Source organism: Mauremys mutica, chromosome 1, assembly GCF_020497125.1.
Source record: "Mauremys mutica isolate MM-2020 ecotype Southern chromosome 1, ASM2049712v1, whole genome shotgun sequence".
Classification (NCBI taxonomy): Eukaryota; Metazoa; Chordata; order Testudines; family Geoemydidae; genus Mauremys; species Mauremys mutica.
Window position 1 is genome coordinate 206,647,712 of NC_059072.1, and position 13,479 is coordinate 206,661,190.

The 13,479-nt window shown below is 39.6% G+C and overlaps 2 protein-coding genes across 3 annotated transcripts in view; one reads left to right on the forward strand and one right to left on the reverse strand.

The window, feature by feature from the left end:
- TMPRSS3 (transmembrane serine protease 3) overlaps window positions 1-9,330 on the reverse strand; it is a 37,164-nt gene extending 27,834 nt beyond the window's left edge. The window contains exons 1-6 of the mRNA XM_044997858.1: window positions 9,313-9,330; window positions 8,010-8,154; window positions 5,695-5,805; window positions 4,573-4,689; window positions 2,586-2,709; window positions 528-653 (exon numbers count right to left, since the gene is read on the reverse strand). Of these exons, the coding sequence (XP_044853793.1) occupies window positions 528-653; window positions 2,586-2,709; window positions 4,573-4,689; window positions 5,695-5,805; window positions 8,010-8,154; window positions 9,313-9,330 (641 nt within the window). The remainder of the gene's footprint in view (window positions 1-527; window positions 654-2,585; window positions 2,710-4,572; window positions 4,690-5,694; window positions 5,806-8,009; window positions 8,155-9,312) is intronic.
- A 2,354-nt stretch (window positions 9,331-11,684) lies between these two features.
- UBASH3A (ubiquitin associated and SH3 domain containing A) overlaps window positions 11,685-13,479 on the forward strand; it is a 30,303-nt gene continuing 28,508 nt past the window's right edge. For both annotated transcript variants that reach the window (XM_045008441.1, XR_006577688.1), the window contains exon 1: window positions 11,685-11,813. In XM_045008441.1, coding sequence (XP_044864376.1) covers window positions 11,701-11,813 — 113 coding nt within the window. In that variant the 5' untranslated portion in view covers window positions 11,685-11,700. The remainder of the gene's footprint in view (window positions 11,814-13,479) is intronic.

A 13,479-nucleotide genomic window follows, 5' to 3' on the forward strand; every position in this document is an offset into this window, starting at 1 on the left:
ATTAGTTCCTAAGCATGATCTTTGGTTTCTCAAATTTCTGGGATATATATCTGGTTTCATATTTAGGGTCTTATTAAAAGAATAGACACTGAATGTTGTGTGTGCACATATTTATATGCATGCAGAAATACCCTGTGTGTGTGGTATGTGCATTTGTATGAGTATATAGATCTCAGAATATACCTACAGATGAATGAAGGGACTGATCCAGGGTCCATTGAAGTCAATTGGAGTCTTTAGTTTGATTTTAATGGGCTTTGGATCAAGCCTCTAATACACATGAACTCTCATTCTTTGGGGAACAAGTAATGAAGATGCCACTGAACCTGGGTCTCTGCTATATGACAGCATGAAACACTTATGAAGGCCTACCTGCCTGAGAAAAGGTGTAATTTACTGAGAAAATAAGCCAACAAACTTAATCTATTAACAATTCTTATTCCATTACTTAGACTATTTCTATCAACACATATATTCTGATTTACTTAGTAACTTTCCTCCATTGAACTAAACAATCTGAAACATACCTTAAGTATGATGCATTGTGCAAGGCTGTCACTTGATCAGCTGATGACCAATGACTGACAGAAACAAAACGTCTTTGAAACTCTTCTTCGATTGCAGCCACAGGCAGGTAACCAGAATTTATGTAACTGAAAAAAAAAATCATAAACTCAGCTTGCTGATATAGAATTTCCAATAATACTTTTAAATGATTCAGTGGGGGTATTACTAAAAGATTCAAAGTAGTAAATATGTCAGTCTGATACTAACAGCATATAAAACAATACAGTCATCTCTCACAAAGGAGGCTATTTGCCTTATCATGCCTGCATGGAACTGCCATTAATTCATATGGAAGTTACACTCACTGAGAACAGAACAGACTCCCTAAATTGGCAGAGAAAATAGGTTTTACTTCTAATTTTGTACTGAACTTTTTATCTTTAATTGGTCAGTACATTTTCTGTAATACTAACATAGATTTCTTCTTCTCCCTCTAAAATAAGACTTAGTTTTTATAGTAGAGGAGGTATAAAAATTGTAACAAATTTTTTTTTATTCAACAAATTTTGCTTTTCTTTCAGTTTACAAATTTTCCCAGAGAAGAGTGTAAATTTTTTCTCAGATTTTTTCAAACAATTCTTGCTCTGTAGATCACTTGTGACTAGCTCATTCTGACTAGTTGTTACTGAAATTCAAGCTGTTTTGGTTATACTTAATTGGACACTAAGTCACTTGATATTTATGTACCAATCAGATATGTGTACATTTTAGAATCAGTTTTCTGATGCAAATACTCACTTATTTTCAGATTTTACCTTTAATAAATATTCTCCAATAGTCAGTTAAAAATTTTCAGTTTCCATCAAGTAAACACATTTGCTAGGATATTCATGGGAAGCAAACACAGAAGGGGTGGGAACACAATCAAAGTGAGTTACTTTAAAATTTGAATCAATATTCCATGAAATTCTTTTGCAGTATTTTCCCTAGTTCTAGGCTGAAGTTTGTTGCATGTGATCTGACTGAATAGAGATGGACAGAATCTGCTGCATTACAGCTTAGAGGAAATATCAGTTTAGTGAAAAAACATTTTGTGGTGAAATTTGAATCTGGGAGTGAACATTCCAGCAGCATGGCACAGCAGGCTCTTATTTCCTTAGGGCCACATCCTGCTGTCTGCTGTGCAGGTGTGCTGGGGAGCAGCACAGAAGCATTAGCACCTAATAGCACTTGTTACTGTCCTGGTTGGTACATCTCAACCCCAAAGGGGCATTGTCTGACAAATAAGGGCATGACCAGGTCCCTAACTGGTTAGCTTGCATGCTACCTTCTATCATATCTGCCAGCCAGGGACCCTCCTCATAAGAATGTAAGAATGGCCATAGTGGGTCAGACCAATGGTCCATCTAGCCCAATATCCTGTCTTCTGAAAGTGGCCAATGCCAGGTGCTTCAGAGGGAATTAACAGAGTAGGGCAATTATCAAGTCATCCACCCTTTGTCATCCAGTCCCAGCTTCTGGGACACCAATTTGCTCCCCAAGATGAAACACAGTTGCATATCCTGGGCCATCTTGTCCTACGTCAACAGGAAGTATAGCTCTGACCACTCCACAATCCCCTTCCTAGCCCCAGCAGTGTGGCTCCTATCAATGAGAGGAGGATTTTCCTATTCAAGCAATCTCTTTGGTGCTGGTCAGTCCACTCTGTAGTATATTTTGAAAATAAAACTTCCTGACTTCACCTCTTGTATGTTGAATAGTGAAGTAGTATTTTATCCTAATACCTGTGATCATTTGTTTTAGTAATCTTTACATTCATACTAACACTGTATAAAAGTCAGAATAGATTCATTACACAAGATAACTTAAAGCATTCTGGTCACATTATAGGGAATGCCATTAAAATGTCAGTACTGAATTGTCTCCTGCAAGAATGAAGCTGGTCTGTGCAGTAGATAGAGCTTTCGCAGAGGGTGAGTCCAAACCTGGCAAGAATTCCTGCAGGAACTAAGTAGCACTTCCCACCTAACAGTTTATTTAAAATGTCGTTTAGAAACTCTGACATTTTTATTCAATACCTTGAGAAACCTAAGCGTTTACATGTAGCATTTCCACTCTCATCGTTCCAGTCATCTGAGCAGACAGTCCTCCAGGAACCAAAAGTAAACACCTGAAGCACTGCCTTCTTTCCACTCAGCCTGACTGAGGGATTCAGAAAAACACAAAAAGCACCAATAAGAAGTTAATAAAAACCACTGAGAAATCTATCAAGTGCAAAACAATGTAAGCAAATCACCATGGCTTCTGTATCTCTTGGTTCATTCTGTCTGTATTACTTGTCTCTTCTGAACACTTGTTTCTTTGAGATAATTCACCAGTATCTTTTTCCAAATAGAAAATTGATTTTCCTTTATCTTCTTCACTACTTGACAATATACCAAAGGACACCCAGCAAATGCAGCTTCATACAGCCTGATGTACCTGGCAAGCCCCCACATAAATGGACATAGATTCAGAACCTTTTTCGCCAGAATTCTAGCAGTAATAGAGAGATTAATGGCCTGACTTTCAGAGTTTCTTGGCAAGTGAATGCCATTTGAAATCAATGGGAGCTGCATGTGCTCAGAACCTCCAAAAATCAAGCCCAAGCTGAGTAGCTTTGAAAAATGTAATTAAAAGGAATTGTTGCTGTATTAGCAGCATGACATAGTTGTAGGAACATAGGATTGGACATCCCTGATCATCACTTCAAGCCTGATCTCCCAAGGATCCCTTTGTGGAGATCTCTTTGCATTATCACCTCCGATGGAAGGGATCTTAGGGACTGTGGAGGGAAAATGGAGATACAACTTTGGGAGCTGCAGTGCTCCCTCTACTGGCCATCTGCCATGAGCTAGCACAACTCCCGCTGGAGCAGTGCTTCTAAAGGTTGGGTTCTATGGGCTGTTTAGCAGAAGATTCAGAGTGGGCCCAGAGGGAGATAATACAGCTTGGAGTTGATTTTCTTCCTGACCAGATTTTCAGGGAGAAGTTCCACATACTGTGTACAATTCTGCTCTCCCATGTTTAAGCAAGATTAATTCAAACTGGAACAGGTGCAGAGAAGGGCTACTAGGAGGATCCGAGGAACGGAAAACCTACCTTATGAGAGCAGAGCCAAAGAGCTTGGCTTGTTTAGCCTAAGCTAAAGAAGGCTGAGGGGAGATATGATTGCTCTCTATAAATACATTAGAGGGATAAATACCAGGGAGGGAGAGGAGTTATTTAAGTTAAGACCCAATGTTGACACAAGAACAAATGATATAAACTGGCCATCAACAAGTTTAGGCTTGAAATAAGGAGAAGGTTTCTAACCATTAGAAGAGTGAAGTTCTGGAGCAGCCTTCCAAGGGGAATCAGTGGGGTGGGGAGGAACCTAACTGGCTTCAAGACTGAGCTTGATAAGTTTATGGAGGGATTGGTATGAGAGGACTGCCTACAAAGGCATGTAACCGATCTGTGACTGCTTGTAGCAAATATCTCCAATGGCTGGTGATGGGACACTAGATGGGGAGGGCTCTGAGTTACTACAGAGAATTCTTTCCCAGTTGTCTGGCTGGTTGGTGTTGCCCACATGCTCAGAGTCTAACTGATCGCCATATATGGGGTCAGGAAGGAATTTTTCCTCAGTTCAGATTGGCAGAGACCCTGGGGGGTTTTTGCTTCCTCTGCAGCATGGGGCACAAGTCCGTTGTAGGTTTAAATTAGTGTAAATGGTGAATTCTCTGTAACTTGAAGTCTTTAAATCATGATTTGAGGACTTCAGTAACTCAGCCAGAGGTTGGAGTCTATTACAGGAGTGAGTGTGCGAGGTTCTGTGACCTGCAACGTGCAGGAGGTCAGACTAGATGATCACAATAGTCCTTTCTAGCCTTGAAGTCTATGAGTCTGATAGATCAGGGGACGATCTGTAGAACATAACACCTCCCCGATTCATCCATTCCTTTCCCCACATTTTGCTATAACACGGCACACGCTCTGCTGCCAAGAAAAGTTAGTAGTGATTCATAATAGAATAAAAAATACCGCAGCTGTATTCATCCTCTCCTCCTTTACAGTTAAAGACACCATCACACCTCGCTGATTGCTGGATACATTTGAAGGACGATCTGCATCGAAACTTCCCAATGCAGTTGTACTGGACTGCCAGGAATTAAAGGGAACACACTAACATGATCACATCAGGACAGTAATTTGTGTGCTTGAAGTATTTTTTTTTTCTTACTTTGATTATATAGTCCCACTTTCATGTTGTTTGTGAAAAGACAACCCTTGTATTCTAGGAATATTGAAATATAATCTGGAGGTTTCTACACAATGCTCTTAAATGTATCCATTGGTAATGGCAACTATAGTGAAACAGCATTGTTGTCAATTATGGCTCCTTTCCAACTTCTCTAATCTCCAGTTTATGTTTCATTCTAGGGAGAGTTTCTGGGTCTGGTATATATGACTGGCTCCTCATCAGCAAAGAAGGAAAGGAGAACCTCCTCAGAGCTGCAGTGCAGAGTTGTTTCCTCCCATGTGTATCTCAGCCTTGTAAGTCTATGAATTTTCTGGATGTGAAGGTGTTGCTCTACCACTAACAAATTCTGTGTCTGCACTTGTGCAGGTGTGACCTTCCAGTTGCAACTAAGCTCATTCTTTTTCCTGTTCCCATCTTTTTGGGTTGGGGGAAAAGGACATTAGAGCACTCAAACACAATGATGTCACTCTGTTGTTGGTATATATGAGAGACATACAGGACAAAAAATGACATTGTCTGAAGCCACATCCAGTCTCTATTCCTCAAGCACACAGGCTGCTTAAATGTTTGGGGTTTTTTGAATGGGGATCACTGTGTCGAATCACTGACGTCTGTGTTTTCAGTCAGTTATGTCTTCAATTACAGTATTTGCCTTGAAGGTTTCTTACTGTTTCAGGTTTCCCAGTGTTGTGAATGTAGGTTATGCCAATGGTCTCTCTTGTGTGCCAGATCAATTTTGTTCATACAGGTAAATAAAATTTCAAGTCATCACACCAAAAGAATTTTTTACTTCAGTAAACTATTTTGGTGGCAGTTTAATTCCATTCTCAGGAAGCGACTCATGAAAAATTAAGTGCTTGAATGGTTAATTGAGAACCTAATAAATAACTAATTGTACTCACCACCCAGGCCAATGGCAACTGCTAGGATTACTACAAGTAATAAAACAAGGATAAATGGAAGAAACCTTAGTGAGACTAAAACATGGCACTTCGATGATGGCTGGATAGCTCCTAGAAACCAAAAAGAAAAGTGAGAAACAGCAGCGTCTATGAAATAAACACACTTAGATTTTTAGTGAAAACATTTTTTAAATTTAAAATAGACTCAAGTAGTAACAGCTCCGTTCATTTCATGTCATGGTCTGATCCTTTGAGGTGCCGACTAACTTGTGTAAGGAGTTGAGAGCACTCGGAACCTTGCAAGGGGTGGGCTGCACATTAGGACTGGATCCATAGCCCATTGAAAGGAATGACTCTCTTTGCCTTTGATGGGTTAGAATCAGGCCCTGCGTGGTTAGGCTAAGCCCCAGTGAACTCAAAACTTGACTTCTAAACCTTCTGATTTTCAGGATGAGGAAGATAAAAAGTATATGTCTCTCTCTAAAGAGTTAAATGACTCTGAGAAAAGAAAATTCTGAATTGTTTTGTTTACATAATCAAACCTGAATAAAGTGTAGGATCTACTGGGAATTTTAGAATAGATTATAAAACTCTCAAATGGAGAAAAAAATTCTCTTCAAAGAATTAATGGCTCTGAATATCACTTTTATGAAAACTTCTGCCAAAAATGTCTTCTGAATCTCTCCTGTATCAGCTTAGTACTTCTGAGGCTCACTGTTACCATCATCGCTGGCTGGATGCTACATTGTGTGCTGTATTCAGGACAACTGAAATCCAGTGAATAGGAAGGAGGTGGTATGGCTCCACTTGTGACAGTGAGGAAGTAAGTCTAGCTGCAGCACACTGCATTCCCTATAGTTTGAAGAATAAAGATTCAGAGCAAATGTGAATAAGAGATGCTAAAGATTGAAACAGGCAGGACAGAATCAAGAGAAGGACAAAACTGGCCAGTGTTTTGGAAGAGTTGATAGACAGGCCCACATAAAAAGGAGATGGCAGAAGAAAGCAAAAGTTCAGGGCAAGAATAAAGCTCTAGATTTTTGGCTTTTGAAGCAAGGCTAATTGGAGCAATAGAGTTAGAAATGTAGATGTAGAAAACTGCACCCAAAATTAGAGGCGATTTTTTGCAAATTTGAGCCTTATTGACTTGGTCAAAGTCACACAGCAAATCAATGGTAGAGGCAGGAATAGAGGCCTAGCCTGTTCCTGTGAAATGGATTGAAGAACAGGAATCCACAGCAGTGGATCAACAGGATAGGCAATAGTTTCCACTGAACATAATGGATAGCTTTGTGTAAAAAAAAAATTATATATATATAATTATTCTGGTTTGACGTATAAAGGACAAAGCAAGTGTAAATAATGGAAAGGTGCCATTTACATATACAGGAGGTCTTCAGTTTTGATTCATGCAGCTGTGCCCACCCTACCCCTAAACTTACCTTTGAATTTTGGATTTGCAGAAACTTGAAGCTCAGACAAAACTGCTGAGTTTCATCCAGTTTCATGTAAAATCACAAACAAATCCAGTTTCACCCAAACCTGTTCAGCAGAAATTGAGCGAATCTCTTAGACAAACAAAATGTGAAATCAGGTACATTTTATCTGGCTTCTGGTGTCATAATGAATATTTTGCAGAGCTGTCATAAACAGCCTGCATAAATTAATATTGCTTTACCTCTGACCTTAGGTCTGATTCTGCTCCCATTGAAATTAATGTGTGTTTTGTCACTGGTTTCAATGGGAACAAGATCAGGCCCGTAGAATGTAACCAAAATGCATACTGTGCTATCCGTGACCTACTCTACTGCATTGCCTTTTTCTAATGATATGGATTTCCAGACTTGGAAGGTTTCATATAAAACATTCAGAATTGTGTCATATCTGAAGTAAGAAACAAATAATCTACAACCTGGATGAAACTTTATGAATAATGCAGACTTGCAAAAGTGTCATGGAAACATATCCGCCCAGGCAAAAAATGTCCTCACCCACTCTCACCATGAGGAAGCTAGTGAAAAAAAATGAGTGCTACTTTCTCACTAATAAAAACAATGTACCCTGTTTGTGTAAGTATAGTTTTGCAAGGCTAAATTACTACATAAACCAGGGGTAGTCAATAGGCAAACCACAGGCCAAATCTGAACAGCCAGATGCTATTGGAAGGACCCTGAAATCTTTTTATTTACTTATTATTATCATTGTTACTATTTTTTTCTCTGGAGTCTGGACCTTCACCAATAAATTTGGATGATGACAAAAAATCATTGATTACCCCTGACTGTACACATTACAAAGGTATGTAGAATCCCTACCAAGTCCATTTGCACTGGGATCTACTTTTGCTTGTTGTATGCTGAAAAATCTTTTGTAGAGAAAATGAACTTCAGCTACTGGCAATTTGTCTTCAGTAACAGAGGTGATTTCAGGATTTCCAGTATTGGGTTTAGTCTCCAGTACCTGGACCCGCAAAGAACAGAAGTCACTTTTAAAACCAACTACTCGTTCTCCTCATACCACCCCCAATGCCTGTCTACTGGTGATGATTTTTTTTGTTGCGGGGCCCTGCTTTGCGCACACTTTTGGAATGAACAGCTGATACAAAGCAAATCCAGGGACAGCTTCCAGGCCTGCTGTCTGTTTGCCTAAAAATGGCCTCAACCTGCAAGATGCTGAGCACCTCCTGAGTGTTATTGAGGAGCTCACGCAATTCCTATTGACTTCAGTGAGAGTCGGGGCACTCAGCAACTTGCACAAATGGACCGCAAATTAGCAAGCATTAACCAGCAATTTACTGAAACTAAAACGTTGCTTGAGTCTGCCTATAACCACAGTTATTTAGAGTAATTCATTCACCACATCAAGAAATTCTGACAAGTTCCTTCTTTAAATGTCAAAGCATTTTCCACAGGGTGCTTTTTAATTGCTACTGTAAGTACTGTAAAGGAAAGTCCAAGTTACGAACTGTGCAAAGCCTGCTCTGATCTGTCGGACTTCCCATTTACGTTATGCTGAAGAACCTTTGAATGTTGTATGCAGATCACAAACTGAAATTAAAATGTAATTCTGGGTAAATAAACCTTATGTTTTAAAATTAACATGAAGGTATAGGGTACAGATAGGATACAAAAAACTTCGGTATGTGGTCCAGTAGGCTCTGTACAATCAATGACATAGTGGGTCTGATTCTGCACTCACACTGGTGTAAATGCATTAAAGTCAGAGGAGCTAGTGTGCTGTAAATCCAGAATGTCAGGCCCAGGAAATTTTTGCCTTAGACAAAGTATAGTTCAGCTTTGCCACTAACTTTTAGGGAACATAGAATATCTTTTCACCATCTAGCAAGCATTACCTATCAAAATACAACTTTTCTCTTATTCTGTCAGATATAATAGACATTCCTGGTAACTAAAAATGTCAAGAGGCATTATATAAACTGCTGTTTTTAGGGCAGAAATAAGGAAAGCGCATCCTTCTGCAAATGATTTCTGAACCTAAAGAATACCTTCATTGCTACATGTGTTGCTGCTCTGGAAATAAAACAGCATTAAGATACATGACATACAGTTACAAAATGTTAGAGAATCATTATTTACCCTGGCCGAGGGTGTTACTCACCTCTTCTTGAGACATCATGGTTAAAAACAAAAATATGTTCTCTTTTCATTATAGTAGTAAGCCAGAGGGAAATCTAGTTGTTAAACCAGTCCACTCAGGAAATATTTTCATCAAACCACCCAGAATTGCCGGCTCAACCGCTGTAGCAAATGACATTATTACTGTAGTCTGTGTAATTCAACCTGGTTGTAGATATCAGGTAGCCTAGGATGACATAGCTATGGATACCAGGAAGGCAAAAACTCAGCAACCCTTTTAATCAGGTAAGGTAATATCGTGGTATTTGTAAACCTTTTCATGAACCTGTCTGAGAGGAAACTCTCCAAAGATTAAGTCACAAGTGTGCTTGCTTGTTCCATTTATACTAAATAAAGTGGCTGGAGAAAAGCATGTGCCAGAATTCTGGGATCTGGTGAAGGAACCCCTCAAACCTAGTCAGTTTGGCAAACCAGGCCCTTTACCTGGTTGCATTGCTCTTTGTGAATTTGGTGTGCTCTTTGCTAAATGCACCCACCAGGCATGAGGCAAACAGCAAACCAAAAGATAGTTCCCTGGATAGATCTGCATTTTAACTATGAAAGAATTCCACCTCCATAATTTTGAAAATTGTGCACTTGAGCCAATGCGAAAATTCCACCTGCTCTAAACTCAGAAGCTCATGGAGCAGCTGAAATGAAAAATCCTGATCAGAATAACAGTATAGTCATGATCTTGTTTTGAGCATTTTTTTTTTGAGGGAGGGGACAGGAGGTTGTGAAGCAAGCCAAAGAGCCATGCTGGTATGTATAAGTGAAGACAGGGCTACTGAGAGACTATCGCTTCCCTAATGAGAGTGCTAATATTTTAGAGTAGGTTAGTGGCATTTACTAATGATGGGAGAATCTCAAAAGTTTCAGAGGAATCTTATTCAAACTTGACTATTCAAGATGGGAGTTGAACTCTTACAAGAAAAGGTTGTACAATATTTCTGATACTTCCTCATCTTAGTCAGGACAGCTTTGTGACAAGAACAGCTTTTATTACCTTATTTTGGCAGTTCTGCTTCTGATCATTGCAGGAATTAGGAAGCAGAGGCATTAAAAAAAAGAAAAAAAGATAGAAAACTGATCAAAAAGGTTCAGGCTGTGTTCAGTTAGAGGCAGGAGTGAAAGCGGAATTGGCTTGTCTACACATGGAAATGACTAATATTTCTCTTTTTTCCTAGCATACTGAGCAAGATTGTGGGTTTGACCCTCGGCTGCCCTGAGCTCAGCTTCGGAAGACCTGGGTTTGATTCCCCACTGTGCCCGAGGGGAGGCTGTTAGGGAACTAGTCACAACTCCCTGATCTCAGCCACTAGGACCTGAGGTAAGTTAAAGCTTCCCGGGTGAGGTGTGGAGGCATTTTCAACTGACATAAGGGCCCTCAGGAACCTAACAGCAGTGGAGAATCAGGCATAGCAACGGATTGCTTTACCATGCCCTCTCCTGTTCCTTGATAAACCTTTTCCTCTCCCAGCCCTGATATACACCCTGCCCCCCACCCCTTGTGCCAGGAGAGACATAGCAGCACAGGAGGCAGGGGAGATTCAGTGGAGATTCCCCTCACATGGGGAATTTTTCTGGGCAATCTCTAGCCATTTTAAACTCGCTTTGTAGTGTGTAAACTGGAGAATCTGACATACTGTTTCTCCCTGCTGCTGGGTCATCAAGGGAATGCTTTAGTTTATCCAGTATATCATTGGTCTTAGTGCTTTATTGCCAAGAGCAGCACAGGCTGTGGAAGCACAACTTTTCCCATACTGCCTAACCTATGTGCTTTGAACCTGACCTGAAGGGGCCACCTTTAAAGGAGAAATCATATTTCAGCCTCCATGCTCATTCAGTTCTTAGCCTCTTTGATGGGGATGCCAACAAGGGGCCCAGCTGTGGTGCTGGTTCTTTGAGGTGGAAATGTGTCCACTAAGACCCGGGTTCAGACCACCAACTGATTTCACGTATGCCACTGAACAACCAATGCATAGCAACAGCTCATGCTCACTGACTCATTACTGCCTTGGGGTGCATTTAAAATGGTGATCTGAAAGTGAGAGATTCAGTTCCCTGCAATTAGCAAATTTGCACTGACTATGCATTGTGCTATACTGTGGACATATACTAGGTTAGTCTTATTTTGCTACAGTCTACAGAAGGCAGACAGAGACTGCATATATTTCTTGCCTTTTAACCACCCTAAAGTAAAAGTGCAAAGACTAACATGCTATGAAAACAGGATATCAGCTTTTGTGAAAAAGATCACAAGGGGTTTGAGGTTTTTTATCTTAGCAGCCTCTCTCCTTCCCTCTCTCTCTGTCTCTCTCTACTAATTTCTGCCTGTACTGAACATACATTCACAAGAGGAGTGGAAGAGATGGCAGTGGCTGAAACACAACTATATTCGAAGGTCTTGAACAAAGTCAAAAACAGAAGCACCTGCGCTTTACTGGAATCCCTCTTATCTATGGGATTCCCTGCACATACAGCGTGAGTAGTATTTTTAAGTTACCTCAATATATTAAAGAATTTTCTCATAAAAATTTGAACATAGACAGCTTTCATTTTTAACAGAGAAAACAGACAACTGCTTGACACACATGTTTCTGTATGTGGATAAGATATCCCGTTTAGGGCTTAATTTATAGCATTTTGCGGTGTATTGATCTTACCCTACAAAGAACCTACTGTGCATCCATTTTTAATATCTAAATCTAAAAACTATCCACTTTTGTGTTGAGAGACTGTAAAACTTGTTAAACACTTGACATACGCAGTTATCTCCCACAGTATTACCAAAAACAAGTCACATTTTTCATTCATCAATTTTGCTGGAACATAGTTAAGTTTAAAGACACCTTTTGGCTTATGCTGGGTTCTATGACACAGCCAAGGCATCTTACCACATGTAGGATATTAGAGACAGGGTTTACTTTTCACAAGACATCATTTTCCTGTTTATAAATATCATATAAAACTATTCAACACAACTATCATTTTTACTCTTTTTATTCCATAAAGAATTTTTCTCAGTTTAAGATCATGTTAAAAAATTACATGCCAAAGGGGAGAAGGGAAAATAGTATCTCCATGAAAAATACGAAAGCACCAAATGCTGTCCTCAGTTATACTGGCAACCCCCATGCGGGAGCAGTGTAACTGTGGGCAGAATTTGACTCTGCATTAAAGAAAAATGCAGTATTAAGGTGACTTGTTTCCCAGACATCTTCAGATAGGATAAGCACATTTTATGTGAGATTTTCAAAGTGACATGGGGGAATCTAGGGCCTCAACTCAGTGGCAGTTGGACAGTTTAATTTTCCTATGTGCCTTTGAAAATCTCATCCTTCAAAAATTTACTCCCTTTCCTGCAAATTCTTTAACATCTGTGTGTGTGTGTGTGTGAGTGAGAGAGAGAGAGATAGAAAGAGAGAGAGAGAGAGTGAAATAAGGATCCATCAATGTGAGTTTAAAACTGACTACAATACATCTTCATAACCTGATTTTTAATATTATTTATGTTGGCTTCTTATTGAAAATAAAACCAACCAGTGAAGCAACTATGTCTGAAAAGGTTCAGTATCAAAAGTATTGAATTAATTTTCTAAAGAGCCCTCTATTTTTGGGTGCCAACTTTAGGCACCTTGGGCCTGACTTCAGAGGTACTGAGTTCTCGTTGCTCCCATTAATGTCAATTGAAATTTTGGGGACACAGCTCTTCTGAAAATCTGGCTCACGGTCTCTCCCATCAAGCATCCCAAAACTGAGACACCCAAAATGAGTGGCCAGTTTTGAAAATGTTTGGCTCTGAGGTCTAAATTTTTTAAAGCACAGTGGTGCTACTTATGGAGTATATTTGTGCTTTCTAGTGTAAAGGAAACAGTTAGATAAACAGTCAAAGTGCTGAGCAAGTTTGTATAAAATTTATAAAGTAGCCTGGATTTTTGCCTAAAATTTGAACTGAACAACTTTCTGAGCTTAGAAACTTTGGTTATTATTTTTAAAACTTTTGCATGTGTTTTCAGTTCCTGATTTCAGCCATTCAGCATTCCTGGCATGGCCAAAACCAGGTTGTGTTAGAAATATCATAAGATAGCCTCATCTTACATGATTCAGAGCTGCAGTGCCATAATCTCTTTTACACTAAGGCCTCTTT